Source organism: Lates calcarifer, linkage group LG3, assembly GCF_001640805.2.
Source record: "Lates calcarifer isolate ASB-BC8 linkage group LG3, TLL_Latcal_v3, whole genome shotgun sequence".
NCBI lineage: Eukaryota > Metazoa > Chordata > Actinopteri > Centropomidae > Lates > Lates calcarifer.
Window position 1 is genome coordinate 22,162,434 of NC_066835.1, and position 27,394 is coordinate 22,189,827.

Genomic DNA, 27,394 nt, shown 5'->3' on the forward strand with positions numbered 1-27,394 from the left:
CACCTACACACTTCTATGTGGGTATTTAAGTGGAAATAAGCTCAGTTGCGTCAAGTCCAAAATGAGTCATTAACTAATGTTAGACTCAACACACACACACAAAAAGTCAGAAGATGAGCAATCAGTTTATGCATCGAATACAGAGATACTACAGGTCCAGGGTCAGTATTGCTGCTATTACCAGAGACTTTTAGGCCACTATAATTCACAAATTTAAAGAGACAATAGTAAATGCATTATTACTTTATTCTTATTCTTATTATTCTTTTATTAAGTAATGAAATGTTAAATAGGAAAAAGGGAAACTGAAAAAATAAACCTTAACACCTTAACCTTAAAAATAAAAACATTAAATGGAAAATCTTACACGTAAATGCTGAAAATTAAAGGATTAAGTTTAAATGTTATTTACAACTGAGACATGTAGTGCAACATATTTGAGATTTTCATGGTTTTCATCTTTGAATTCAGAATTGATGGTTAAATAATTTAAAAACGGAAATTTGAATGGATTTATGGATTTAAATGGAAAACAAAATCTTACATGTAAACGCTGAAAAAATTACAGAATGAAATTGAAATGTAATTTATAACATATAGTAAAAACATACAGTATAGTATATGAGTTTTTGCATCTTTCCATTTGACTTGAAAATGGAAATTGAAATTTAAACTCTAAATGGAAAACAGAAAATCTTTCCTTTAAGTGAAAATATAAATTATAGTTTCATTTGTAAAAGAGAGATTTTCTGTTTTTTTTAGCCTTTAAATTTAAAATGTTTAGTTTTTAAAATGTAACAATTTAATTGGATCCATATTCAGTTAGTCACAGTAATTTCACACCATTTGAAACTGGATTTCTGCTGAGGGCAGCATCAGTTACATAGGGTGAATACAAATTTCCAGTTTTGGGGGCAATGATGTTCATTTCTTCACAGATGTAGTTTGTAAGGAAGAGGAAGAAGAGCTGTAGGGATGAGTGGAAAACTGTCTCACATGCTTCATATTGCAGTCGGATAAACAGCCGCTCTGCAGTCTGGTATTTTCTCTGAAGATGTTCAGTTTCATGATCTTTGGTTACGTTTGGTTTCTACAGACTTGTCTGATCCGCTGCAATGAAAACTCTACAGGTATGAGTGACATTTTTTATACTTACCCATATTACCATATTACCCATGTAATATTTTGTCTATGCAGTAGTATTTGCACAATATCTTAAATTTCAAATCTTAGCATTTTATTATTTAAGTTTTATTAGAGTTTATCTCAGTCACACTTTGCTTCCACTGATGCTACACACTGCTGCAGTATTAGAAGTTATTCATGTGATCTGGGAGAAAATGATCATATGAACATGGTGATAATCAATTCTGGTGTCTAAATTAAAAATGTCTTGGTATTTTATTGATGACAGTCTAACTTATTGATATATCAATATTTAGGTTTTGTGTTATTTCTTTTATTTGTACTGTAGTTTTATAGAAAACAAAGTGCTTTATGTATAATAGAGGCCAAACAAAAGAAGGAAAACGCACCACAGAAGAAGTAATACATTTGAGTTACCTCTGTATTTTAATAAATCCAGCAGGTATGACATTATCTTGTCCCATGTGAGCAGTAATTCACATAAAAAAATATGTAGCAAACATTTAAAATCATGTATTCAACATTAATCTGACAGAATATTTCCAATATTGTTATTGGAGTCTGGAGGACAGTGAGCATGTTTCCATGAGATAAAAGAGGAATGGCAGATAAAACAGGAAACAAGGCTAAAAACTGACTGTCAGCAGGATATGAGTGACACTGGTCTGCATCTAAATATGGCAAACGTAATAAAAGAACGTCAGACTCAACTGTGTAGGAAACATGTATAAAATGATGCACAGGGAATCAAACTGATCAGTAAGACATAAACATAAACATAGTTTTCACAACAGTAGTTGTATATCGATACTGAATTTTGTGCAATGCGTATGCCAATCATTCCCCTCAGGCGTGTTTAGGCACAGAAACACTTGGTTACCTTTAGGGAAAGACTGTGCTTCAGATTAAAATGATTCGTCTAAGTAAAACACCTTATGTGACGGTCCAAATGTCTGGTTACTGGTTTTTGAACAGTGTGCTCCTGCTGCTTGTGAAACCCCAAAGCCCACTTCCTCCTAATAAGACAAAAATCAAAATGAAGAGAAAGTCATACGTCATATGAAATGAGTCACGTGGACATGGGAAGGATTGCTGTATGCACTACATGCATTGTTAAAGTGTAAAGTCGTGTTGTATGAGCAGAAAGACATAAACAAGGAGACAAGTATAATCAGGCAGTTTAAAGAAAAATAATACAAGTAGATGAACAAAACAACAATTAATGTTTCTGACTCATGAGGTAGTTTCAGATGTGTCATGTGTCGTCTCTCTCCTGCAGCAGTGATCCGGTTTTCAGTCCCAGAGGATCACCACATCTGTCTGCCGTGTGGGGGCTTTGACAGGTCTAATGTGGTCTGGACTCATCAGGACAGGGAGGTCCTGGTGACCAAACAAGGCAGCTACGAAACCAACGAGGACCGGCAACGCTACCGTCTACTCTCTGACGGAGGACTCTGTCTCCTGCAGCTGGACGACTCTGATGATGGGAAGTACCACTGTAACCAGCGGCTGGTGGCCGAGCTGCAGGTGCTGACAGGTACACGGGAGGTGGAGCGCTGAGTGGTGCATCATTATAATCAACGTGTCCTGGTCCTGACCTCCAAGGGGATCGCAAGATCATTTCTTAGGAAAAAGTAAACAGCATAGACTGGAATAGTTTTTACGCATTTAATTTGCCTTAACCGTAACTGTTGTGCCACAGTATTGTGCTTAACCAAGCAGCTATGGTCAGTTTTGCTGATTATCACGTGGAAAAGGTCGAGTCGTAGAGCTCGTTTTACCATCAGTGATCCACACTGTTAAACTGTGACACTATAGTTTGTTCTGACAGTCTCACACACACTGTCCTAGTGTGTCCAAATCTAGATTAATCCGCTGCTGAAAATAGTCCAACATTTGTCAAAGATTGACGTCTTCAGTAGGAACCACTGAGCCTGGAGCTGAGACAGAGTAGAGAAGTCAGTGAGAATGTTCAATGGGACAGAAGAAAAAAACAGAATCAGCCTTCTCCTTTAAGTTTTGATCAAATCTTTTCCTTTTTAAAAAAACACACAAAACAACAGACTCAGATGCCTGGAATGACCCATGTTTGCACTGACCTGAGAAGGCGTTGTGGTCACTATGAGTCTTGTCTGGCACAAATAAAGGGTGGGTGTGTTGAGTTGAATAAAGAGCTGCAAAACAAAACTATGACCACAGAGAGTTTTTTACATCCCATCTCAGCACTCAACACTAACATATTTTAACCAAACGTGTTTGCATTGACCAACATAAATACAGGGGATTTTATATGCAGCAACTCTCTCAGCCGTTGGTCGAGAGGGAAGTAAATCACTCTGAAAGATGTTGTGAAACAGCTTTTACACTATAAATTTCTGCTGTGTTTTGTCTGTGTAAAAGAGGATGTTGAGGACTGGACATAACACGAACATGGTTGATTCGAAAGCTCAAAAGTCAATGTTCCCACAGTGTGGATTAGTCACGTTCACAGCCGACCTCAAAATGATGTGAAGTGACACAAGTGGGATTTTCAAAGAGGAACTAAAGTTCCTAAAAAGTGACTTGATCACCCTCTGCCACTGAACTCAGGAGTGGTGCAAAAATCTTCAAAAGGAAATTATTGTTATTTCAAATTAATTTCAAGTACACTGGCACCATGACAGCACAACCTGGACAGTAGCTGAGGAGAAAGTGGCTGTTGATGATGAGAAACAGGTGTGTGGGTAGGCAGAGGATGTTCAGGTGATTGGGAATGTGAGGCAGGTGAGCAGGTGGATCTGGGAGCAGGAGGAAAGTGTGAGGACACCTGGTGGGTGGGTAGAGTATGACAGGAGACAGAGGGCTGAGACAGGAATCATGACAGAGGTAATAGAAACGTAAAGAATGAAAATCCATCCATTTGTCTGGTGTATCCAGGTGTTAGCTGCCGGTCACACCCACAGTAGCAGTTTAGAGTCTGCAGTTTAGTGAACCTGAACACCCAGAGGAAAACCACATCTGCAGAGCATATCAAAACTATAAAAATCTAAATACTGCAGAGGAAAAGCCCTTCCACTCTGTGTATAATGAGTATCTACCTGTTTCCTCCTCCTCAGGTCGTGACTTCCTGGTCTCTGCGGGCCGGACGCTGCTGATTCCCTGCAGCCGCTCCGCCAAACACAAACAGAGGTGGTTTCACCGGAGGGGAGGGGGGAGGCAGGAGACCATCTTCACCCGCTTCAGGAATGGTACAGTGAAACCGGAGAGGGAGGGGAGCCGGCTCAGCTTCGGGAACAATGCCCTGCAGATCCAGGACCTGCAGCCAGAGGATGCTGGAGAGTATCACTGCAACAGAGTCCTGCAGGGCAGAGTCACCGTCCTCACAGGTGGGTTTACGAGGACCTCACACACAACGTAACATTGTTCTTGATTTTCATGTTTGGACTCTGGAAACTCTGGAATAAATTATCTAAATCTGAAAGACTGATGACAAATACCAGTTAAATCCCATATTTCCATTTTTCCTTTTCATAGTTCTTCCCTGCTTTTACTTTATTTTGCATTTTGCACCTGGAGTTTTTATTACAGCTCTGCACCACTGACAGCCGTGTTTCATTTTCAGGGTTGTCCGTGAATCCGTCTAAATCTCGTGAACGTGATATCTCAGTAACACCTTGAGCAAATTTCTTCAAATTTGGTGCAAACATTCAGTTGAACTCAAGGATGAAGTGATTAAAGTCTGGTGGTCAAGGGTCAAAGGTCAAGGTCACTGTGACCTCACAAAACACATTTTTTGTCTAATCTGAGGAATGCCTCAAAGGAATTTCTGGTGGAGGCATTCAGGTGCAATCTAGTTTGTTCTGACTCAAAATTGTTAATACCTTTAATCCTAGCTTTTTTGACAGCATTTTGTGTCGCAGTTTATGTGGCACTCACTGTGTATTTATAGAAACCTACAGAAAAAAACTAATTTGCTGTAAGTGACTGATCATAATCTAAAAATCTTCTACTTATCAGTGCATCCAGAGCCAACCAGCATCCAGACATCCAGCAGCACACCTTCAACTTCTGCTGTAGAGAACACAGGTAGGATCCTCTGTTCAGCACCACAGCTACACCTGCACAGAAACACTGTGCACATGCAGGTATATTCACATTTGAATTGGTACAGTGAAAGAATACAGGAGGTTCAGGAGGTTAACTTTAAGGCAGACCTCACACCAGCTTCTCCTGCGGGAATAAAAAATATATTTTTCTGTTTGCAGAGTGAGATGCTGACCCAGCTGATCTGATTCTATCTGAATTATTCTTTTTAAATCAGCCTGTTTATTTATTTTAGCTCATTGTTTCACCTCTAATTTACCTTCGCGAAAAAAAAAATTATACCACAAACCTCAATAAACACTTTAGAAAACCTGAAGCTATTTAAACCATCTGAAACCATGTGTGGATGTGTGTGTTATGTTGTTTCTGTTGTGTTTATCAGAAGTGACTGAAGTAAAGAAGAAGAAGGAGAAGAGAAGTGAGAACGGTCAGCCAACACCTTCATTCACCTCACCTACTGTCTCATATCTAAAGTTCTCACTGATGTGTGTTTGTTGGTCACGTTTCGTATCTGTGGTGTGTCTCAGCTCTGTTGATGGTCGCTGTCGGAGGTTTGGGGCTAATGATCCTCCTGACGACTGGTGTCTGTGTTTTACTGATCAGCATGAAGTGCAGGAAGAAGAAGAAATATAGATATGAAGGTTCGTGGTCTGCTTATTAAATGTAAAAGGTTCACAGAGAAAACTAAAAATAAACTATAAGGAAAAAGAAAAACTGGGTTAGAGCTTAAAAACTCAGTTATGATTTTTATGTCTGTGTCTGTTCTGCACTGTGAGTGTTTCAGTTAAGTATCATGTTGTAGGGTTGAAGGTTTAAAAGAATAATTTCTTTTGCTCTCCAACTTTTCCACCTAATCACCTGATTCCTCACACCTGCTCCCATCACTACCAGCCCAGTTCACTCCCTCCTCCCTCCCAGGTCACCACAGATCTGCTCTGCATTTGTTCCCACTCTCACTGTTGTTGTTACCTGAACCTTCCTGGTGTCTGTGTTTACGTCTCCTCCGTCCTCGAACTGAGACACTTTATTGAAGAAACTTGACTGAGTCATTCAGGCTCTACAAAGCCTCTTCAGATCCTTTGATAATCATCTTTGTTGACGTCTGTTTTCTCCGCAGCAGCACAGAGACACGAGGACACGGAGCTGCAGCCGTGGAAGACGTCCAGCGGAGCAGCAGGTAACAGCAGCAACAGCAACACCCTAACCCTAACCCACCATCCTCATGTCACTTCTTATGTATCTAACCCTAACCCTAACCCCTGTCTGTCTGCAGAGGCTGAGACGGCAGAGAGTCCGACCCTGCCGGAGGAGACGATCCACTACGCCGCTCTGGGACATCAGAACTGGAGGGAGAGACCCAGCAGGACTCCACCAGACCAAGACCAGAACCATGTCATCTACTCCTCTGTCATCACCAGACCTGCTGTTTAATAGACTCCAAACAGTTAAAGTTTGTGCCGCAGCACATATTAAATTATTAAGCTTAATCACACAGATAAAAGCACTTTACCACAGTCATCAACACTGATATGGCTTTTTAGAATTAAGAACATGTGTAGCACCTGAAAAAGTGCTCACAGCATTATGGGAAATTGTTTCAGACTTTTGCTGTCTGTGATGTTAACTGAAGTATCTTTCTTGTACCATGACTTTTGCTTGTTAAAATGAGTGAAACAACCAACCAGCTATTAAATATCTGCAGATAATTTTCCTCTTGATTCATTCTTTGTTTCTGCAGAGAGAGCAGCAGTAACACAACCTAAACTAATGATGTTTCAGAAACATTGGTTATAAAATTATACTGATGGTGTGATTGTGTACAAAAGAAAAGAAGAATACAGTATGTGATATGAAAATCCATTTTTTGACAGAAAGAGACACTGACAGGTTAATATGCAGAATAAACACTGACACAATAACTGATGCTCCTCACAGTGAAGTACAAGAGGAGCTTATAACAGTGGATGTTACATGAACATCATATACAAACAAACTGTCACCATGTGCATGTGATGAGCAGTAACAGTGTCACAGTAACATTTAACATTCATCTGTGGTGTATGTGTGTATTTTAATGAAGCAAAAGAAAGTCAGGTTATAACTGAAACTAAAGAAAAAAAGACGTTTCTACAGCAGGAACATGAAACAACATTAAAATGTCTTTATATACACAAGACCTTTACAAAACACTGAGTTCAGTTTCCAGTAAAAGGAGAAAAAAACAAGTATTTTAAATGTATTAAAGTCTATAATTTAATTTACAGAGCTCTGGAGGCCGGAGGAGAACACGTGTCCCAGAGTCCTGTTGCTGTGAGGTGACAGTGTTAATCACTGAACCACAGCGCCACCTGCAGGCAGTAATGTTCATTATAAAATCTGCACAGGCAACACTAACGTGATTTTAAGAGTTTAAAACACATACTGCAGAACATTTAAACTGAGATAAATGATGATTCCCTCTCAGTCACCTGAAACTGATGTCGATCATTGGAGAAATGAGAGAATGTAATTTACTTTTTCACCAGCAGGTGGTGGTGAAACTCATCCTGCACTGAAATCTGATGCTAAACCAGTAAGGAGCCTCTCTATCTGTGCTCATGTGATCTGTTTAGGTTCTTGCGAGTGGCCACTGTGGAGTACGTCACGTCCTCTTTGTCCAATCGTGTCCGTCCTTGGTCAGAGGGGCGGGGCTGGTTTGCATGTTTCAGACTGGAGTAATGCAGAGACTCCTCCTGCACAGACAGAGGACAGACTAAAACTGCAGTTTTCAGAAACTGGAAACTGAAAACAAACATCCATCAGTCATTGTAAAGACTTTAGAAATGTACATATATAATTAATATAAAATAGAGATATGAGTGTAAATAAAAAGGTATTTATTTTACTGTTGTGTTTCTCATCACATACAAAATAAAGGCAGGAAATCTGACATGTGACCATCTCCTGACCTGTGTGAACTTCAGACTGGAGTCTCCTCTCTCTGAACAACAGCAGCAGACAGCTGATTTACCTGCAGACAAAGCAGAGGACGGTGTGAGGAAGTGTTGAGTGGACTTGGGTCAGTAGTTAAAATGTAACACCAAGGACTCAGAGCGAGTGAGCAGTTTGTACTCAGGGCCTAGCTGCAGCTGAGACATTACATTTGCATTCACATGTTACAGACCACAAAAGAAGAATGTTGTAACTGTGCCATCTCTGGCACAAACAAACCCAGCCCTCATTCCAGACCAGGTCTGATTTCTGATAACTGAGCAACTCTCTGCGTAAGAGAAAGTGAAAGCATGAAAGTGAAACTAGTGCGAGCTGTTTGTGTCGGAGGAGCAGACACAGACTGAGCTCTGCTGCTTCCTTTTCCTCCTTTTCTTCAAAACAAATCCACTCTGCAAACTCAGAAAAGATAAAAAAGGACTGTTTTTGGATTCGTCTTTCTTTGGGGGAAAAGCAGACTTTCTTCTGTCCTGCCTCCTCCCTCCTCTCAGCACCATGCCGGACACTAATCTCTGCTTGGAGGCCCTGTCGGCTCTCTCCGGCTGCAATGTCGAACAGACCAGCAGCCCCTCCCAGCTCACCCCGCAGGATTTCGTCAACATTGTGGCCCTGAAGGAGTTTTATAAGCAGGAGGGGTTCAAGGAGCTGGAGTACCCCAGTTTAGGCACTCTGTCCCTGCAGGACTTGGACGAACAGGACATGTACAGCTCCCCTCTGGCACTGACTGAGGGCCCTGGGCCGGAAGAGAGCCTCAAGACCACAGTGAAGATCAACCCTCAGGACTTCTTCCATCCTCAGTACAATTACGACTTCACCAACATCAAGGTGAGATGACACCTGAAGTCATGAGACACAGGCCTGACATAACGCAGCACAGACTGAGGCTTTGATTTCACTGGTAGAGAGACATCTCATTATCTCACCACATTTTTCTATTAGTGGTTTGTAGATGAAAACATTAACAGTTAAAGGATGATTTAAGATTCACATGATTGTGATGAATTCATTAATAATAGATCAATCAGCTGTTTGGATGTCATTGTTATTTGTTCAGCGTGTCAAATATGATGCTGATAGGACATATAGAGTGAAAGAATGAGTGAGTGAATATCAATGTTTTGAAGTCTCAAGGAAGTTTCAAGCTTTGGTTCTCGCTCCATCATGTGTTAAATGACTGGTCAGGATTGGTGCAGCAATTATCAGTAGGAATTAGCATATAGCATTTTAGCATTTTCCTTGAAGTGGCTCCAGCTCTGACTGTTCACCCCTCTGTTGACTCCCAGGATGGCAACACCAACTTCCTCCGTGGTAATGAGCAGTACTTTCGCCCCTGTGGGTGGAACCGTGTCGCCTTACGAGTCATGCAGAAGTATGATGGTGGCGACCACTGGCTCGGGACGGGTAAGGACGCCTGGCCTGTCTCCTACCACGGGCAAAACATGGACGGCTCCCTGGGCATCATCGTGACCCACAAAGGGTGCCCTGACAGCGAGCTTCTGGATGCTGCTGCCGCCTCTCTGGTCACCGGGGAGACGAGAGGTAGAGGGGTGTACTCCACACCAGACATCAAGATGGCGGAGAAGTACTGCAAGAGGTTCAAGTCCAAAGTGGATGGGAATACGTACCAGGTGCTTCTTCAGAACCGCATCAACCCAGAGGAGAGGAAGGAGTGCCAGAGAGAAAACGTCTGGGTGGTCTACATCCCTGAAGGCCGCAATGACGTCCAGACGAGGGCCATCGTGCAGAAGTCCATCCGTCCCTACGGGCTGCTGCTGAAGAAAGTGTGAACCGAACCCAGAGGATACTTACAAAACCATATCGACTTCAGGGCAAGAATGGGATGTTTTCTTGAATATCAACAAAAAACCTCAAAAAAATGATTTCACACTTCTCCACTGACATCCTGTAGGTTTTTTAGGGGCTGTAGGAATAAACCAGGCTTTATACTGATGCCTTTTTTCTTACATTCTATCAAAAATAATGCTGATTTTCACCTCAAATGACTTTTTACCACAACAAAGCAAGATGCAGCATTAAAGCAAATCAAACAGGTCCATTTGTGTCTGAGGGCCTCTGCATCTGAGAGGCTGATATATGCTGCCATCTAGTGGTATATAGTGATATTTTCTCTTTTTTTGAAGTAAACAAATAGTTTTTGCTGATTTCTCTTGTTAAAAACTTTATGCCAAACAAAGTGGTGAACATGTGGAGAGCACACAGGCAGAGATCTGGAGATGGACCTGGTTACTGAAGTACTTCCATAAACAGAGTTTATTTTTACCCTCAATAGGTTAGAATCTGATATTTGTTGGACAAAGAGCCAATTATACAACAGTCTTATTCCTCGTCTTTGCAAACCTGTGAAAATGAAGTCTACTTTTCCTTCAATGAGACTTTTCCGTCTGCCTCCTATTGTATACAATATATTCTAATTTCATCAATTCATCCGTGTTCTGTGTGTTTATTTGTGTTTTACACTGGATCCTTTATCTTCTGTTTTTGTAGTCCATCCATCCAGTAGGACTACAAATCCTACATGTATATCTCTGTGTCTAAATACTACTATGTCTTTGTCTAAATGTGCAATTAAAAACTTGACAGATCAACTGTGCATTGTGTGAGCATTACTTTAATGTTGCTGCTGGTAAAAGTGGGACTAATTGTAATTACTTATACTACTTATATCCTTCTTAATCTACTAGTTGATTATGTTTTGTATTAATAACTTGAATTTGTAAAGTAAGGAGTAAGAAAAACTGGCAGATAACTGTATTGGAGTAGAAGAATACAGTAGCATAACATGGAATTAAATGACTTACTTACACTCCACCAACTGTGTGAGAGTTTGTATTTAGGATGAAATGTGAACACAGGTGGTGACTTCTGTTTTAAGTCCATCACAGGACACCATAGATCTCGGTGGGCTGGATGTCTTGGTGATATGGACGTATTAAGAAATTTTCATATTATGACCGTGACTGAAACTTGATGTTCAATTAGTCCTTTGCTGAGTGGTGTAATTCATGCAGTCCACCACCAGATGTCAGTAAAAGTAAGGATTATTAGGTAATGGGAGCGAGTACCTCAGTGTTGTAGTTACATTCTGCCACTGTGAGGTACACTGGCAACACCAAAACAAATACTTGTTTGTATAAAATGAGGACCTTGACTGACATAAATTAGAAGACACAACCGACCACACACCTGAGCACAGGCAGAATCCAAAGGTGAAGGTGAAAACCAGGACGAGAAAAGCTGGAAGAACACAGATTCCCAGATTCCAGCATGGCTGCTTCATTTTGTCTCTGGCTGACCCACCATCAGCTCCTGTGAACACAAAAATACAAGGATACTGGTAGTTTATTGATTATCGATTGATATTTTAACCTCTGAACTAGCAGCTGTAGTAACAAAGAACTGAGTTTCTTTATTCTATTATTCTTCCATCATTCTGTAAAAATGGACTTTAAGATAAATGACTGTCTATCACAGTTCTGTATCGCAACATATCAGCAACTTGTAAAACAATCATTTGATAGCATTCAACAGGTTTTTATTATTATTATTTTTACTTGCAGGAGGTGTAGTTGTTATCTATGAAAATAAATGGTGACTCATAGGATCTCAACTGTAGATGTCTTTATATTAACAGGTGCTCAGCTTTTCTTTTCTTTTGTAACGGCCAAAAGAAGAACAACAGAACAAAGAAAACCCCGTGTTTTTCCTGCAAACCCAGCACAGCGACATCGATGGAAACATCACCGAAACCATTGTTTTCCGCAGAAAGTCACTGTGACTTTTATCTCAGCCGTGCAGGTGGTACACTTTACTCAGACTTAAACTTGTTAGTTCAAATCTATCATTTTAAAAACTTAACATCTGTATAAAAGACTATGTCTTTGTTGTGGTAGTGTGGTTCCCTCCTCTTTACAAACTCTGTTCAAACCTCACAGATGTTTATTTCAAATTTTAGATGAGATCCTAAAGATGCTAAATACGACAGTAGAAAATGTGTAGAATTACGCAAATATAATTATGCAAATCTGTAAATTTTCAGATTTCATTTTCATTTTTCAGTGCATTGGTGCAGAAACAAGGAGAAATTTAATTTGAATATCAGAGGACATATAGCCTCAGTGAAGATTTGAAATAAACATTCAAGAGGTTCAAGTTTCACATCTTTTCAGATGCAACACAAATCCACTTGGACCGACAGACAGTCTGCTGAAACTCCACAAAGATTTATTTCTCCATTTTAGTCACATGGCTCTTTGGATGGTAATGTTGGTCTGTCCACAAGTTTGCTTCAGACTGAAATATCTCTACAGCATTTGAATGCATTGTCATTGAAATGTTGTACAGACATTCATGGTCCCCAGAGGATGAATCCGCCTGATTTTAGTGATGTCCCTCTAACACCACCAACAGGTTGACATTTCTGACTTATAGTGAAATATTTCAACAATTATCAGATAAACTGCCACTAAGTTTGTTGCCAGAGGATGAATCCTAATTTGGTGACTTTAGAGATTCTCATCCGTTATGAAAAGGACTGAAGTAAAAGTCTCAGTACAGAACCACACCTGATTCTCCACTGCATAAGGGTGGAGCTGGTTTTAACTACTTTATTTCTGGTTAAATAATTAGGAACTAAATCAATGAATAACCATCTTACCATCCACATCTAGAAGAGTTCCTCTGTTAACACATACATCCCCTCCACACCGCCCTGAGCAGAAGTACAGCCCGGCATCCTTCTCCTCCACCTCCAGGATCTCCAGACTGACCAGACCCGTCTCCACATCCCCACTGGTGCTGATGTGGCTGCTGTTTGCAGAGTGAAAGTTGACCATATCTTGTCCAAATTTAGTCTGCTGAACCGTCAGCAGAGGCAGCAGCTGGTCTGAATGAAACAGGTACCAGGTGATCTCCCTGCTGGACGTCAGGTTACAGGTCAGCGTGACGTTCTGCCCCACCTGCACCATCCAGGGAGAGCGGAGGACAGGTGAGGCTGAAGACTGGTGACATCCTGCAACACCTGAGGACAGAGAGGACAGGTGAGGTCAGACCTTCAACAGCTTAACGTTGTTATACAGCATAGACGATACACAGGCTTTGGCTGAAAGTATGTGGACACACCATTCGATTCCTGACAGGAGGATTCTCTTTTACCCTCATCTCCTGTTTCTCTAAAACATCAACAGATAAAAGCTAATCAAGAAAGAAGAGGAGCACGGCTAAACAGAGACAACAAGCCTCTGTCGGACTTTTATTACCATCATATCTCCTCAGAGACCTGGGCTCGCCCTCTGTGACCCCAAGAACTGGAAAAGGTCACAGATGTTGAGTTTACACCTTCAGACGGAGAAGGTTTTCTCACAGGTTAGTTTTGGTTTTGTTATTTTTGAAGTGAGTGCAAAATTTCACCACAACCACACCCTGCTCGATGAACATCAGGAGCGAAACATACTGACTGACACAATAAGCCTCTCAATTATCTGAAAAGTCCTTGAACTTAACCTTGAAAGTCTCTGATACCTGCTTGAATTTGATATCCGAGGTGAGGCCTGCTGATGTGTCTGTGTTTAAATCTTCAGACAATTATAGAATAAACATGAACTCACTGAGAAGAGCGAGGATCCATATGAAACCTGCCATAACTGAGTAGAAATATTGTCCAGGTGTTGAGCAGGGACCTGTCTCCAGCTGATCACTGAACTGCACTGACTGAACTGGGAGGGAGGTGTGGGGACTTTATTTCTCAGTAGAGACAGTAGAGAGGGTGCAGACCACCACCGTCTGTGTTGGAGCAGAAAACGGAAGAGTGAATATTTTCCATTAAACAGAAGCTTATTCACACTTCTCTTCATTGCTGCTGAAACGCTGACGAGGCCGCAACCGTTGAGTTTCGTTTCTGCAGGAGATCAGTCAATTCCTGAGCGCGGAACACATAAGGAAGTGTTTCAAAATAAAAGCACGGCATATTAGACACACATCCCCAGACTGTTGTTTCACAATCCAGAGAGCAAACTGTTATGTACTTGTTACTACATCAGCTTAGGAAAATACTGTAGAAAATATATGTTTACCAAAAAACACAGAGTTCATGTTGATTTCTGATTTAGTTATTGTGTTATACACAAGACTTACAAAACAAGAAAAGAAACAATCAAACAAATAAATAAAAATAATAAAATGAAACAATAAAATAAAACATTTTCTGCAGCAGTTTTGAACATTTAATTTCTCATTTAAAAAATGAATAAAAGTAGAAAAGAGGAAAAAGCCTGAGAGGTGAGTTCTGCACAGTGTGAATTAGAAGGTCCGCAGTTTTACTTTAATTCAGTGTTTCTGTTATCATGTGACCTGGAGTGACGCCGGGTATCGCACTTGTTTAATTGGCGCTTTTATTTTGGTAGCAAGTAGAAAACGAAACTTAAGCGTTGGCTTGATAAACGCTGTTCTCAGGGCGTGAGCGCACATTGACCGATTCAACTGAGCGTCAACAGCGGAGGAGAGAGAAAAGGACTGGACTAAGTTTCCAAACAGCCGACATCATGAAAACAACCATGAGGCGACACTGGTAAGAAACATGACACTTTATTTTGAAATGTAAAGCTCCCCTCGCTGTGGACTGCAGTTTTATTTTATCATGTGTTTGTGCAGAATAATCAGAAACATGTGGCAGAGACAGTTTCCAGGCTGCAGCAGCTGAAATATGAATAAATGCAGAATAAAAGCAGCGTTAATTCTCCCCGCTGAGCCTCGGTGTGTTGGTGTTGTGTGTTGTTGATGTGTTGCTGGTGGCTGCAGAGGAGAGTGGACAGAGTCAAGTGTTTTCGCCTGTTGCAAACCGCAACCACTGACACGCCCCCCCCCTTTGGTTTTAAAGATTCAGCTCTGCAGAAACGAAACTTAACGGATCCTCTGATCCACTGGTCTCTGCTCTGGATTCACTGTCAGTTTCGATCCTGATTCTGATTCACTCCTCCATATTTATTTTAAAGCCATAGTTAGTTTACAGAAAACATTCTATGTGCAGGCTGCAGCTCACATGTTGTTGATGTAACAGGACAACCTTCACCTGGACTCAAAGATTACCTGTTGAGATTTTGGTTAAAGGTTAAAGGTCAAGATCACTGTGACCTCAAAAAACCATAACTCCAGACTCAACTCATGTCCCTGTAACACTCAGATAAAGCTGCTGTGTGTGTTTCCTGTGAGAAGCTGCTGCTGATCAGATCCACTCATCAGTGTTTTCTCTCGTGTCTTCCAGGGTTTTCATACATCTTCTATGTTTCCTGGTTGGAGGTTTAGTTGGTGAGTGTCCAGCTCAGTTCATGTTGTCAGAGAGTCAGTCACTCTCAGGCTGAACCAATCAGAGCACAGCTGCTTTATGCCTCCCCCTGTTGTCCAGCTCTGCTCTGATTGGTCCAGCCTGAGTGTAGATTGACTCTCAATCATGCAGATCACAGTCACCTGTGATGCAGGTGGCTGTGTGTCTGATGAGAATCTCTCTCTGTAGATTGAATGTTGCTCAGTTAAAACTTTGGGGCTCCACACGTCACCATGAGCTCAGTAGATCAGGAGGTAGTGTGGACAGGTGAGACACCTGTCGGCTGTTCAGTCCTCTGAGGCTGAAGTCACGTGTCCTGTCTCGAATCACATCATTTATTCATCATCAGGACAAAATGTTCAGTCTGAACCGGAGAATCAGAAATCTGACACCAGTTCACTTAATTAACATTTTCAGAAAGATGAACTCTGAGTTAGTTTATCCACTTTTATTTAGACACAACCACGTGAATTGAGTGGTTCCCAACCTACGGGTCAGGCCAAGATAAGGTCACAAGATAAATCTGAGGGGTCATGAGACGATTAATGGGTGAAGAAAGAGGAAGGAAGAGAAACACTTCCAACAACAGACGGACTCATCAAAGCAATGAAAACAATGAAGTAATAAACCAGATAAACCAGTGATACTAAAAATAAACGTTAAGATGTAAAAACCAAGAAGCAATATAAAATAAATCTCAAATGATCTTAATTAAAAGCAGGACCATAAAAATACGACAGAGCTCCATGCTCCCTGTTCTCCATCAGACGACCTGTCCTCTGAAGAACCTCCTGCACTTTGTCTGTTTCGTCCTTCAATGCCTCTCTTCTTCCAGACTCCTCTTCCCTGTCCTCCGCCAAACACTTCCTGTCCGTCACCTCCACGGTGGGGAACCAGGTGGTCCTTCCCTGCAGCTGGAAGTCTCACCTGGGGGAGGAGGTCCCATCCGCCTGCCATGTCCAGTGGACCACCCTGGCCGACACGGTGTTCGAGCAGTGGGGGGCACAGAAGTGGCAGGCGGAGACGTTCAGGGGCCGGGCGGAGGTTCCAGAGGAGAAGCTCGGGGCCGGGGACTGTTCGCTGATCATCAGCGACGTTCAGATCGGAGACACGGGGAGATACGAGAGCTTCATGGTGGTGGACGGAGCGAGGTCCAAGAAAACCAGGGTCTTCATTCAGAGTGTCAAGCTGTCTGTGTTCGGTTAGTTCGGGTTCAGATGGTTGTTCAGAGTAACCACACAATGTGACACTAAATCAGAATGTGATTTGTGACCAGGCTGCGATTTTTTTTTCTCTCAGACCACAAAACCCGTCAGTCTCTGGGTCCAGGTGAAGACCTGGTTCTGAATCTCCACACCAATCACTCTGTGAGAGTGGTCTTCCTCGGCAGGTGAGCTGCTTACCTATGAACAAACATTTAGTTTTCCAAAGTAAAAGAAAAAAAAAGGTTTTCTGTTTCTATCAAACTGAGAGTTTCAGTCTTTGACCATTAAAACGAATGTCAACATGTTTCCATTCACAGTTTCTCTGTCTTTTCTCCCGACGCCCTCTCTCTTCATCTCGTCTCTGCTCCCACACACATTCTCCTTACTCCCAAAAAACACTGCATCAGACTGAAATTGATTACAGGCTGCTGGTAAAGTTATGAGTCAGTCGATAAACTCTGTTTACAAAATAAGAGCTTTGGTTGTAGAATGATGTGGGTTTTGGAAAAAAGACAACGGCTTTATGTGGCAAGACTTTCTGAAGTGGGTGGGTCTAATTTTGGAATGAAATCTTTCGCTTGTGTCGCCCTGTTAATGATGAACTTGTCATGTTCCGTTAATACGTCAGATTTTCTCGTCTCTATCTGCGATATTTCCTGTAAATGCTGTTGTCAGGTTGTGTTTGTTTGAAGACACAGATGCAGATACAGGATCCAGGACGCTGTATTTATACAAACTGCTTGTTTCCAAACGCTGATTGAGTCTAAACATTAAGTGAGTCAGACACGTTATTATTCTGCGTCACCAGGACAACCAGTCGGCTGCGGACTTTGTCTGCGTGGTGGTTTTGTTGCTCGTCTATATTGCAGTACACTCAGTTGTCTTTTGTGACGAGATGATAAGAGAGGTTTAGATTTTAATGAGTTTCATGCTCCCCAGAGGATGAACCCTGTCCATTTAGCATATTCTTTTAACTTTTCTTTAACAGCACCAGCTTTGCACATATATGTTCATGTTCCCTTGAAGATGAACCTTTGATGATTGATTGATCTTTTTATAAGCACCTAAATTTTCATTATGTGTCAAATTGGCTGATTAGAATTGTTATCATGTTTCATTCATACTACCCAGAGGATGAACCCCATTTGATTTCAATGACCTCCTCATTTCTAGCCCCAAACCTGGTGAGGCTCTAAGAAAAGTTAAATCATAAGTGTCCTCTTTGTTTTGTCCACCTCAGAAACAAACACTGTGGCCTCTAGGGGGCGCTGTCAGACTTTAAGTCTTGTTTTTATGTGTTTCTGCCTCTCACACGCCGTCCTGCTCTCCACAGTAACAGCTCAGAGTGGTCGCTCGTGTGGATGCGGGGGGATGAAAACACTGAGCGGCTGGAGAAACATCCGCTGAAGGAGCAGCTGACCATAAAGAACTTAAAGAGCTCTGACGGAGGAACGTACAAAGTTCTGGATGAGCAGGGCCTCGCTGTCAGCACCGTGCTGCTCTCTGTGGAAGGTCAGAGGTTTTACTTTAGTCTCCAGCAGTTTTGATATTTGCTCTTTATGCCTCTGCGCTGGTCGTCGTGATATCTCAGTAATGCTGCTTGGTGAAGGCGGTAATTCTAGTTTTCAGTTCATAAGCAGTTTGTAGTTTGTCCACCAGAGAGCGCTGACAGGTTTATTGTCCAAATGTTAAGTGTCCCATTTGATACAAAACCTTGTTCTCAATTCTTAAATGAGAACATTTAAGGGATCCTGATAAAAAAATGTGTAAAGTCAGCTTTTTTTTCTTTTAACGATAAATCGATTTTTGTACATCGGCCTCAAACATCCAGCATCTGTTAGCCTGGACTGTTTGGGACTTAGACTGTTGATTTGTGGTGTTATTAACTGATGTAACTCATCTGCTCCTCAGAGGGATCCACAGCTCTCCACCGGGTTATGGATAAGGAAACAGTAGCAGGTGAGAAAATGATATTTAAAACTAAAAGATTCCTATGTAGAGAAAATTCATGACCTGGAATAACCCTGTGTCTGATGTCTCTCCAGGTGACGCTGCCAAAAGCAGCTGCTCAGCTCTTCTCATCTTGTCTGTACTTGTCACGAGTTTCCAAATTCCTCATCTGCTCTGAAACAATCTGCCCTGAGCAGTTCACTGACACATGAAGCTGGTTATCGTGATAATTTATTATCACGGTCTCTGAATGTAAATCTAGTCTGAACCATGTTTGAAAGGAGCCAGGTAAGCTCTGTGACTTCACCACAGTTATATACACCTTCTCTATTCTTCACCACGTTTGTACTATACTATTATATACATACAGATTGAAAACTACTTTGGTATGTGGTTTCTCTGAGGACTGGTGCTTCTCTCAGACCTCACAGCATTATAAACCGAGCCTCGGGATCCCAGAACTGAGGCCAGTAAAAGATTTCTGTTCAGTTCCAATGTGTATGTGTATATATATATATATAACTTTTTATTTTTACACTCTCAGAAACATCTGTGATAATATAAAATATTAATATCTTTTAAACTTTTATTCCTAGCATTAACAAACTCTGTAGGATGGAAGCTTGTAGATTTGGAGAAAATGAGACTGATACTGAAAGTGTCATGGACACGTACAGTTTGGGGAATTTCAAGATATAAATGCCCAAACATGACTTGACAGATAAAATGTTTTTGAGGTGATAGAAATGAAATAATATCAAGGGCTGAAAAAAACATGAAAACAGGATTTGAACAAAAATATTTTCCAGGCCTTGGTTTTGTGGTTTTGGGATCCGCTCATTAAAGAACTGTGACCAAGATGAGACGGTGCTGCAGCAGCCTGATCTGATCTGATACACAGTGACTCTAATGAGCATATCTCACTACGTTTGAACAAATGATCAGTTTAGTAGGAAAATAATCTTCAGATTAATCAGATAGAGTGAAACGTCTTTCTGTTTCTAAATCCTCTCATTCAGTTTATACAATCTAGATCTGTCACTACAGCTTCCAGATGAATGTAAATAATGTAATGTAGCATCAAAGACTAATTGATCAATCAGCACATGAATCAATAATAATCACTAGTTGCAGGTCCAGTGTGAAAGAAATGAACTCAGTCTATGAAGTGACTGAATGATTGAGGACATGGAAATTATTATTATCATCATCATTGTTGTTACTATCAGAAGTTACATAAGATGTTTTGTAGTTAATGGATGTTTTGTGAATAGTGGACTTGCTGTGATTGTGTTAGTTGTGTTAGTGTGTGTGATATTCACAGTACTAAGAACTCATCCATAGACTCAGCAGCTCCTGTATTCATACTGACTTTTTTTGAATAACTGTTCAAAAGATTGAACCTAACATTTAATAAAGAGATGAAACAATAAAACAAACACATCGTGTTATTTCAATGATTCGTGTTAAACTGGAATGACTTCACTAACACATTCACACAAGTTAAAGCAACACGATGAGCTCTACAGCCGAATGATGAGCGAAGGCACACGAACAAACAGACGCACTGAGTCTCACCAACAACAGGCCAACGACCAACCTGTGTGTTCCTTCATCACCATGAACACACACGTTGATTCATCCGCCACTGAAAATAGTCCCCAACAAATTCTTCATATATTTCCTCCTGTGAGCAGCTGTTTGAAGAAGTTAGAGACTTTGTTCACTGACATTTGATGACCATAGGAAACAGTCAGAGTCAGTCTGACCTGCTGAATCTGCAACACACGTCAACAACAAAGAAAGACAAGCTTTTCAAGTAATGTGTTCCCAGGAGCTTCTCTCACCGGTGCTGCGTTACAAATGAAAATGTTCCAATGTTTGACTTATTTTACTGAAATAAAAAGCAACACACTGCACCTTTAGGAAAAAATAACACAGTCCTCCACATACAGAGTTGACCCTGAAGTGGCTGCTGTTTACATGGTCTCACTTTAAATACAAAATGTCTGCTCAGTGTTTTACAGCCCTCTGCTCTAATCAGTAGTTTCAATATAAATACTCATTCTCATCATTTCATTTTTTATCCCCTTTCTCTCTCAGTTCTGTTTCTGATTATTTCAACTTTAAACTTTAATAACATACTTCACATGTTTGGTTGTGACTTCAAATAGTTTTGTTGCAAACCAGCTGTTCTTCAGCTGGAGGGGAAATGAAGAGAGAGTCTGCTCTTTGTTAATGCTAATGTTCATCTGAAAGGGAGGGAGGAGAGGCTGGAGGAGCTCCACACTCCACATGTTTTCATGTATCATGTTTGTGTTTCTGTTTGGTCGATGAAGCGGATTCTTTAACGGGGAGTTTCCCGACACACGGAGACGTCCTGTGCTGTTAGAAGTTGGGCTTGTGCTTCTTGACCTCGACCATGAGGTGGTGCAGGTTGATGAGCTCGGAGCGGACGGCCAGGCTGCGGAACGTCGGCTGGTTCAGGATCTTGTGGAAGCCGTGGTAGTACTGGATCAGCTGGGTCAGAGCGCCCTGCAGCAGGAAGACAGAGAGCCGATTCATCACCTCCTTCCTCACACACTAACAATGCGTCTGTGTCAGTACCTGACTAATAAGGTTTCCCATGACAGTCAGTCTGACAGAGAACCTGCAGCACAAATACAGTACACCACCTGCAGGGAGGGCAGTGACACTGACACCAGCAGCAGTCACTGTGACCGACACACCTGCTGTCTGCTGTCTCACCTGAATGATGCTGGTTCCATTTTTGAAGTTGGTGAAAGACCTCATGACGTCCTGACTCATCGACTCCACCGACTGTTTCCACGTACTGGAAAACCCCCGAACCAGCTGAGTGATCCGAGCTGCAGGAGAGAGAGAGAGAGAGAGAGAGACTGAATCCAACTGCTGAACATAACTGAATTTTTTTCTCTTCATCACATCAGAGTTTGTGTAGTTTCACACGTCAGCGACGCAGCGCAGAATAAGTATGTTGTGGTGAACATGAGAGGAAACAGAGTGAAGAGAAAAAGGATGTGGGAAGCTGAAGAGATGAGTTTTGGTGGAAATGTGCAGCTTCAGTCCGAGAGAGGAGAAACAAAACTGACAGAGTGACTGAACGCCTCTGAACGCATCATTACTCTGTAAAACAAAACTGAACAGAGAAGTGAAAGAATCCTGACGAGGATACAGTCCATTAGTCAGGATGTAGGTGACTGAGAGAGGCAGGAATGTTCAGTAAAAGTAGTTCAGAGATACAGTTCAGTGAATTATAACCTACAACCAATCCATGTAGCTGTAAAGAGAACTGTCCTCCCACACAAAGGAGAAGTCAGGATCCTGTCACCTGATGACAAGATTCTGTCTAATGACATTTAACTCCTCACCCTCTTCGTTCTTCAGTCGGTCCAGCTGCCCTTTCTCCATCAGCGCCTCGGCCTCCTTCACGAAGGCGATCATCCCTCCGAAGGGGGGAGACAAAATCTCCTCGATAAACTCCTGGAGGAGGGAGAGTTATGTAACAGTCTGATGGTTCATTATTCCATGATATTTAACTGAGAGCCTCAGATCATTCTACACAGTCTACACACAGTCCAGGTTTCAAACACCTGTGTGATGTTTACCTGAGTTCTGGCCAGGAGCAGCTGCTGGAAACCTTCCACCTCTTTACTGTCGTCTGCCGCCCTCTCCTGGACAAACGAGGAAAAACAAGCGTTAGCAGGAGAACTGACAGAGACCTGGGGACTGACAGAGACCTGGGGACTGACAGAGACCTGGGATCCACATCATTTAAAAAAGTAATGAGATGTTTGGTCACAGTTCTTGTCCTGTACTAAAGCTGATAAGATGTGTGTGGGTTCTGAAGCTCACCATGAGGACACCCAGCATCATGTCGTAGTTGTTGATGAGGAAGATGAGCTGGTCTCTCCTGGAGGGAAACTCCGCCGCCATCTTCAGCACAAAGTTTTCCACCTCAACCTGGAAAACAAAAGCCCTCGTTCTGTATCAGTGGACCTCGTTACACAACCTCTTCAGACACGTTTTATACGTCTGGTCTGGTGTGTGTGTGTGTGTTACCTGCAGCTGTCCCAGCAGAGCGTTGGTTCTCTCGTTGGGAAACGTCTGATTGATGCTGACGATCGCTGACGAGAACTCTGCGTAACGACGAGTGATCTGAAGTCAACAAACACACACTCAGGTCACTGACACACACACACACAGCTGTGTGATGATGATGTGTGTGTGTGTGTGTTCTCCCTGTATATAAATGTGTGGAGACGTACGTAGTGCGGCCTGGTGTCCAGCACTCCCAGTTTCTGGGGGTCTGTGTTCCTGATGCTGTGGATGTTCATCTCCAGGATCAGCTCGAACCTCGGCCACAGCAGCTCCAACACAGCCTCCCAGTACCTGACACACAGGAGACCACACGCACCTCAAACCTTCAACTTCACTAAAACAGCTTCAAATCATTCTTTTCTAAAGAAAAGTTTTGTTTGTTTGGACACTGACTTGTCGAGAGCGGGGATGTTCCTCTTGGCGGTGATGGCTCTAAACCTGAGGATGATGTGGATGCACAGGAAGATGGCGATGCTGTCGTAGCAGTCGGACACGTACGTGGACATACTCTTCTGCAGACACAGAGAACAGGACTCAGTGAAACACTGTGACTGTGTTTAGTCAGAGTGAACTGTTCTGACACAGTCTTCATCTTTACATGACTGTGTTTCTGTGCAGTGAATGCATCGTTTCAGCGACGCTTCGTTCGTACCAGGAACATGCTGAGAGTTTTTCCCATGATGCTGTTGAAGAGGTCGAGCGCAGAGTTTCCTGCCACCATGAAGAAGTCTGACAGGAAGAGGTATTCTCTGCAGCCGTTGTCCAGCAGAGCGTAGTGCTGGCTGCGGAACAGCGTCTCATACGGATACTGCAGGAGGAATAAAAGAAATGGAGAAAGATGCTGTTACTTTCTGGAACATCTCTCACTGATCAGTTTGTTTGTTTGTGGTTTCCTCATGTGTCACAAATGACCACAAGATGTCAGTGTTGATCAACAGACTCAGCACCTGTTGGATGATGGGAGCAGGTCACATGACACAGCTCGGTATTTTTCAGCCGTGATTCAGCCACAGTCGGAGCGAGAGACTTTCTGTTTGTGAAAACCACTGACGCGCTCAGACTCAGTTAATCACCACTGCTGGCTGCAGAGGGCGCTGCTGCTCACTTACACTGTGGCTGTAATCCTGTCCAGACACTGTGTGAGATTTGTCACCACCAGCCCAGAGACAGTTTCAGTCATAACTACCTGCTGCTGTCATTTAAACCCCTCCAGAGCAACAATAACAACGTGTCCAGCCAAGGAGGACGACCTACACTCAAGCTAAACGGCAGAGCTGGTAAAAACAGCTGATTTCTCTGCCTGTCTGTGTAGTGTCTGTGCAGCGTCTGTGACGTCTCACCCTGCTGTCTCCTCTCTGAGCTGTATGTGGAACCAGGATCGGCCCCTCCAGCTCAGCAGGACTCAGTATGGCCCCCCTCTGGCCCAGAGTGAAGATGGTGTTCCTGCTCTTCAGAGACGGTTTGGAGAAGAAACCTGCGGCAGGGAGTCAAAGATCCTCACGTGTCGTCACACACTCGGAGTGAGTTTGTGTTAGCGGGGCGTTGGCGGGTCACATGACCTGATTACTGCCTCAGGAGGCATTAATGAGCAGATTCCTCTCACACTGATCTGTGTGTTCTTATGTTCAGTATGTGTGTGTGACACTGACGCACCTCAACTAAATAAGTACATTAAACTGCCACACCTACACACACCTACACACACACATCCTCACATACCTGTGCACTGTGACCTGAGGTGTGTCTTTCCTCTCAGTTTCTAACATTTATCTTGACTCTGAGTCAGTGTCTGTGGAGAGGAGTCAGAGCGGTTTGTGTGCAGCTGTTCTGCCACTTTGACAACAACACCTCATTTCAGTATTTCACACACACACACACACACACACACACATGTTAAAGGATATCTTTCTTGGCTGTGTCTTCTACCCCCATCAGGTCGTCTTTGTCTGCCACCTCCTCGTACTGCAGACACCACACACATGAGTTATTACCACATGTTCCTTTACATCCTGCACACGTCTGTGGAGCTCAGGATCACAGACGTCATGACCTTGTTGTTTCCTGTGCTGATTCACTGACCTGCACTTTGAGCAGCCTGCCGCTGTACGATTTGAAGTAGCTGTAGTAGATTTTACTCATCGTGTCCACGTACTCGTCTCGGATCTCTTTTGCAACCGTCCTCTCATTGGCCAAGAGGAACTGGTAGAAAAATCTACAGCAGGTTGGGGTTGGGTTAGTATTTCAGTCAGACTGCGTGTCTCCTACACTTCCTCACAGAGCTCACCTGTACTTCAGCAGCGTGTTCTGTGGTATCTGATAGTTGGTCATCGGCTTCCTGAAGGAGTAGATCTTCTGGAGAATGAACTCTCTGATCTTTGAAACAGCCTGAGGTGAAGGGAACAGGTTAATCAGCAGAGTCCAGTTTGAAAGCCATGAAACCAACCCCCCCCCCCACCTCTGACAGCTCCTCTCTCTCTCTGTGTCTCACCTTGAGTTTGAGGCGGTCCACGATGTCCTGGATGTCGGAGCAGGCCAGCGTCTCTCTGAAGCTCAGCTCTTTGGCAAAGTTGATCTTGTTGTTGAGCTCGTGGAGCTGCTCCAGGAACTCCTGCTCCGTCACAGGGCTGTCCAGGATGGTGCTGCGACCACACAGGACAACGTCACACAAACGCTGTACTCACTATACGACACCTGACAGCTGCTGCGAGCTACGATTTATTTTCTCCGTCACACTTACGAGATCATGGCTCCGGGCACCACCAGCTCGTCCACCAGCTGGCTGAGGTGGCTGCGCACGGCCTGCCTGTTCTTCAGCCGGACGTTCATGCTGACCGACTGCTGCTGCAGAGTCTGGATCTCACTGCTGATGGAGGACAGGTCGCTCTGGAAGCCGCTCAGCATTCCCTCCATACGCTGAAAAGACCAATGGACAGAGCTCTGTTATCTGATGTCTTCCGTCCTGTATTCATCATATCCTCTGCTGAGCCACTGTCTGACCTCATCATGCAGTGAACTGTGGGATCAGGGTGAGGGCGCCTCGTCTTACCTCCAGTATGGAATCACAGGCGGTGATCTGGTTGTGCAGGAGAGCGATGTTCTGACTCTCCTTGATGTCTGACGGACGACGGCTCAGGAAAATACAAACAGCACAGGAAATGGAGACGTCAATGAGCATTAAAATCACTCTGTCCACTGTGGTGTGACATCACCACGTTCAAACTGTGAGCAGGAAGGATACAGTCTTTGATGGAGGCCTGTTCGATCCTCTGCAGCTCTGCCTCCACCTGTTTGGAGTACTGCCTGAGGTCGACACCCTGGAAACAGACAGGAAGTCAGACATGAAAACATGTGCTCTCAGTGTTTTCTCTCTCTCAAACTTCCTGCTCAGTCCGTGTGGTGACATTCTCACCGTTTTGAGCGCCTCCTTCACGAGGTCATCCTCCAGATTGGCCTGGATGTGAACTGCAGGAGACACAGAGGAGCAGAAATGCTGCATCTGTTCCAACCTCAGATATACAGTATGATTTAGAAATATTAACACTGACGCTGTCAGGCCCACCAGACAGCTCCACTCATCTGTGTCCCTTTGTATCCTGATCACAGGATGAGACATAGTAAAGATAAGTGTTGCCTTACTGTCCACTTCATCCAGGATAAACTCATCGGTGGTGAGGTCCAGTTCTCCCAGGTTCAGGTTAGAGATCTCTCCTTCAGTCTTCTGGAGGAAACAGACAGAGTCACACACAAACAACTGTTTCATCATCATTATAATATTTCTTGATGTCGTTATTATAAGTAATATAACATATAGTATGTTGTTTTCTAAGGTTCTGCAACACTACACATTCTCTTACTGTAATACATGTCACCCTGTATAATTCCTATTCCATGCCTGTTACACATTGTCACTTTAACTACTAAGTTACTGTGCCATATCACTGTTATCCTATAGTCATTAATGTGTACCTATAATGATATCATATTATTATTATTATATCACTTCACTTGTATAGAGATTTCTTCATCTTTATATTTTACATTCCTATGGTTGCTAACTGCGACAGGGAGCATTCAGGAAAACCACTGAGCTTTTCAGTGTTTTGACAAGATGCTAACAGCTACATTAGCTTCGAGCAGCATTATTACACCTCGTCAGAATCCACAGATTGTGTTTCCTGTAACAAGCTACTGCAGATTAACCTGTATGATCACCTGACTGAATACTACACAGTCTGTTACAAATATCGTTATAATTCACTGATAAAAACCATGTTGTAAACGCCACCAGGAAACAGAGCTGAGTTAGCGACTGAAAAGCTCGAATGGTTTTTCACGTCAGCGGCAACTTTAAAATAAAAACCACAAATAAATGTCACCTCGTCTTGTAAATAAGCCATGGCGATTTCTGTTGGGTTTCCAGCTGTGTTTACATCGAGGCCAGCTCCAACAGCTGCTGTAGTTCCCTCCGCCATTGCGGCGAATTTACGCTAACGTCAAAAAACACGTCTCAGAAACTGAAAAAGCGTCCTCGCATTTGTGAACGGAACTAGATATTAATACGAATGTT

The 27,394-nt window shown here is 42.7% G+C and overlaps 5 protein-coding genes across 10 annotated transcripts; 3 read left to right on the plus strand and 2 right to left on the minus strand.

The window, feature by feature from the left end:
* Positions 1–33: 33 nt before the first annotated feature.
* On the plus strand, positions 34–6,935 carry LOC127142292 (uncharacterized). Of its 5 annotated transcripts, none has more exons than XM_051069681.1 (8): positions 34–1,130; positions 2,426–2,683; positions 4,242–4,511; positions 5,143–5,211; positions 5,612–5,647; positions 5,757–5,870; positions 6,347–6,406; positions 6,503–6,935. In XM_051069681.1, exons 1-8 carry the CDS (start codon positions 1,055–1,057, stop codon positions 6,658–6,660), a joined length of 1,041 nt encoding a protein of 346 aa, XP_050925638.1. In that variant the 5' UTR covers positions 34–1,054; the 3' UTR covers positions 6,661–6,935. The 5 variants fall into 5 exon arrangements, with proteins under 5 accessions (XP_050925638.1, XP_050925637.1, XP_050925639.1 ...); XM_051069680.1 differs by having other exon boundaries at positions 2,429–2,683; positions 5,612–5,656; XM_051069678.1 differs by having other exon boundaries at positions 36–1,130; positions 5,612–5,656.
* Positions 6,936–7,074: 139 nt separating this feature from the next.
* LOC108891261 (uncharacterized) lies at positions 7,075–14,140 on the minus strand. Its single transcript, XM_018688375.2, has 5 exons — positions 13,842–14,140; positions 12,893–13,255; positions 11,422–11,544; positions 8,178–8,239; positions 7,075–7,961 (listed from the first exon to the last, which is right to left on the minus strand). Exons 1-5 carry the CDS (start codon positions 13,873–13,875, stop codon positions 7,815–7,817), a joined length of 729 nt encoding a protein of 242 aa, XP_018543891.1. The 5' UTR covers positions 13,876–14,140; the 3' UTR covers positions 7,075–7,814.
* On the plus strand, positions 8,489–10,662 carry LOC108891260 (uncharacterized). Its single transcript, XM_018688374.2, has 2 exons — positions 8,489–9,042; positions 9,501–10,662. The coding sequence occupies exons 1-2, from the start codon at positions 8,713–8,715 to the stop codon at positions 10,002–10,004; spliced, it is 834 nt and encodes a 277-aa protein (XP_018543890.1). The 5' UTR covers positions 8,489–8,712; the 3' UTR covers positions 10,005–10,662.
* A 498-nt stretch (positions 14,141–14,638) lies between the features above and the next one.
* lgals17 (galectin 17) lies at positions 14,639–20,147 on the plus strand. Its single transcript, XM_018688361.2, has 7 exons — positions 14,639–14,800; positions 15,494–15,537; positions 16,389–16,754; positions 16,853–16,943; positions 18,092–18,270; positions 18,670–18,717; positions 18,804–20,147. Exons 1-7 carry the CDS (start codon positions 14,775–14,777, stop codon positions 18,884–18,886), a joined length of 837 nt encoding a protein of 278 aa, XP_018543877.1. The 5' UTR covers positions 14,639–14,774; the 3' UTR covers positions 18,887–20,147.
* vps52 (VPS52 subunit of GARP complex) lies at positions 19,904–27,359 on the minus strand. Of its 2 annotated transcripts, none has more exons than XM_018688360.2 (20): positions 27,204–27,359; positions 26,464–26,542; positions 26,237–26,289; positions 26,066–26,141; positions 25,874–25,941; positions 25,565–25,740; positions 25,316–25,466; positions 25,112–25,212; positions 24,907–25,039; positions 24,732–24,789; positions 24,168–24,301; positions 23,480–23,635; positions 23,221–23,339; positions 22,995–23,118; positions 22,789–22,884; positions 22,582–22,689; positions 22,335–22,400; positions 22,098–22,209; positions 21,457–21,575; positions 19,904–21,243 (listed from the first exon to the last, which is right to left on the minus strand). In XM_018688360.2, the coding sequence occupies exons 1-20, from the start codon at positions 27,297–27,299 to the stop codon at positions 21,097–21,099; spliced, it is 2,172 nt and encodes a 723-aa protein (XP_018543876.1). In that variant the 5' UTR covers positions 27,300–27,359; the 3' UTR covers positions 19,904–21,096. The 2 variants fall into 2 exon arrangements, with proteins under 2 accessions (XP_018543876.1, XP_018543875.1); XM_018688359.2 differs by having other exon boundaries at positions 26,464–26,545.
* Between the last annotated feature and the right edge of the window lie 35 nt (positions 27,360–27,394).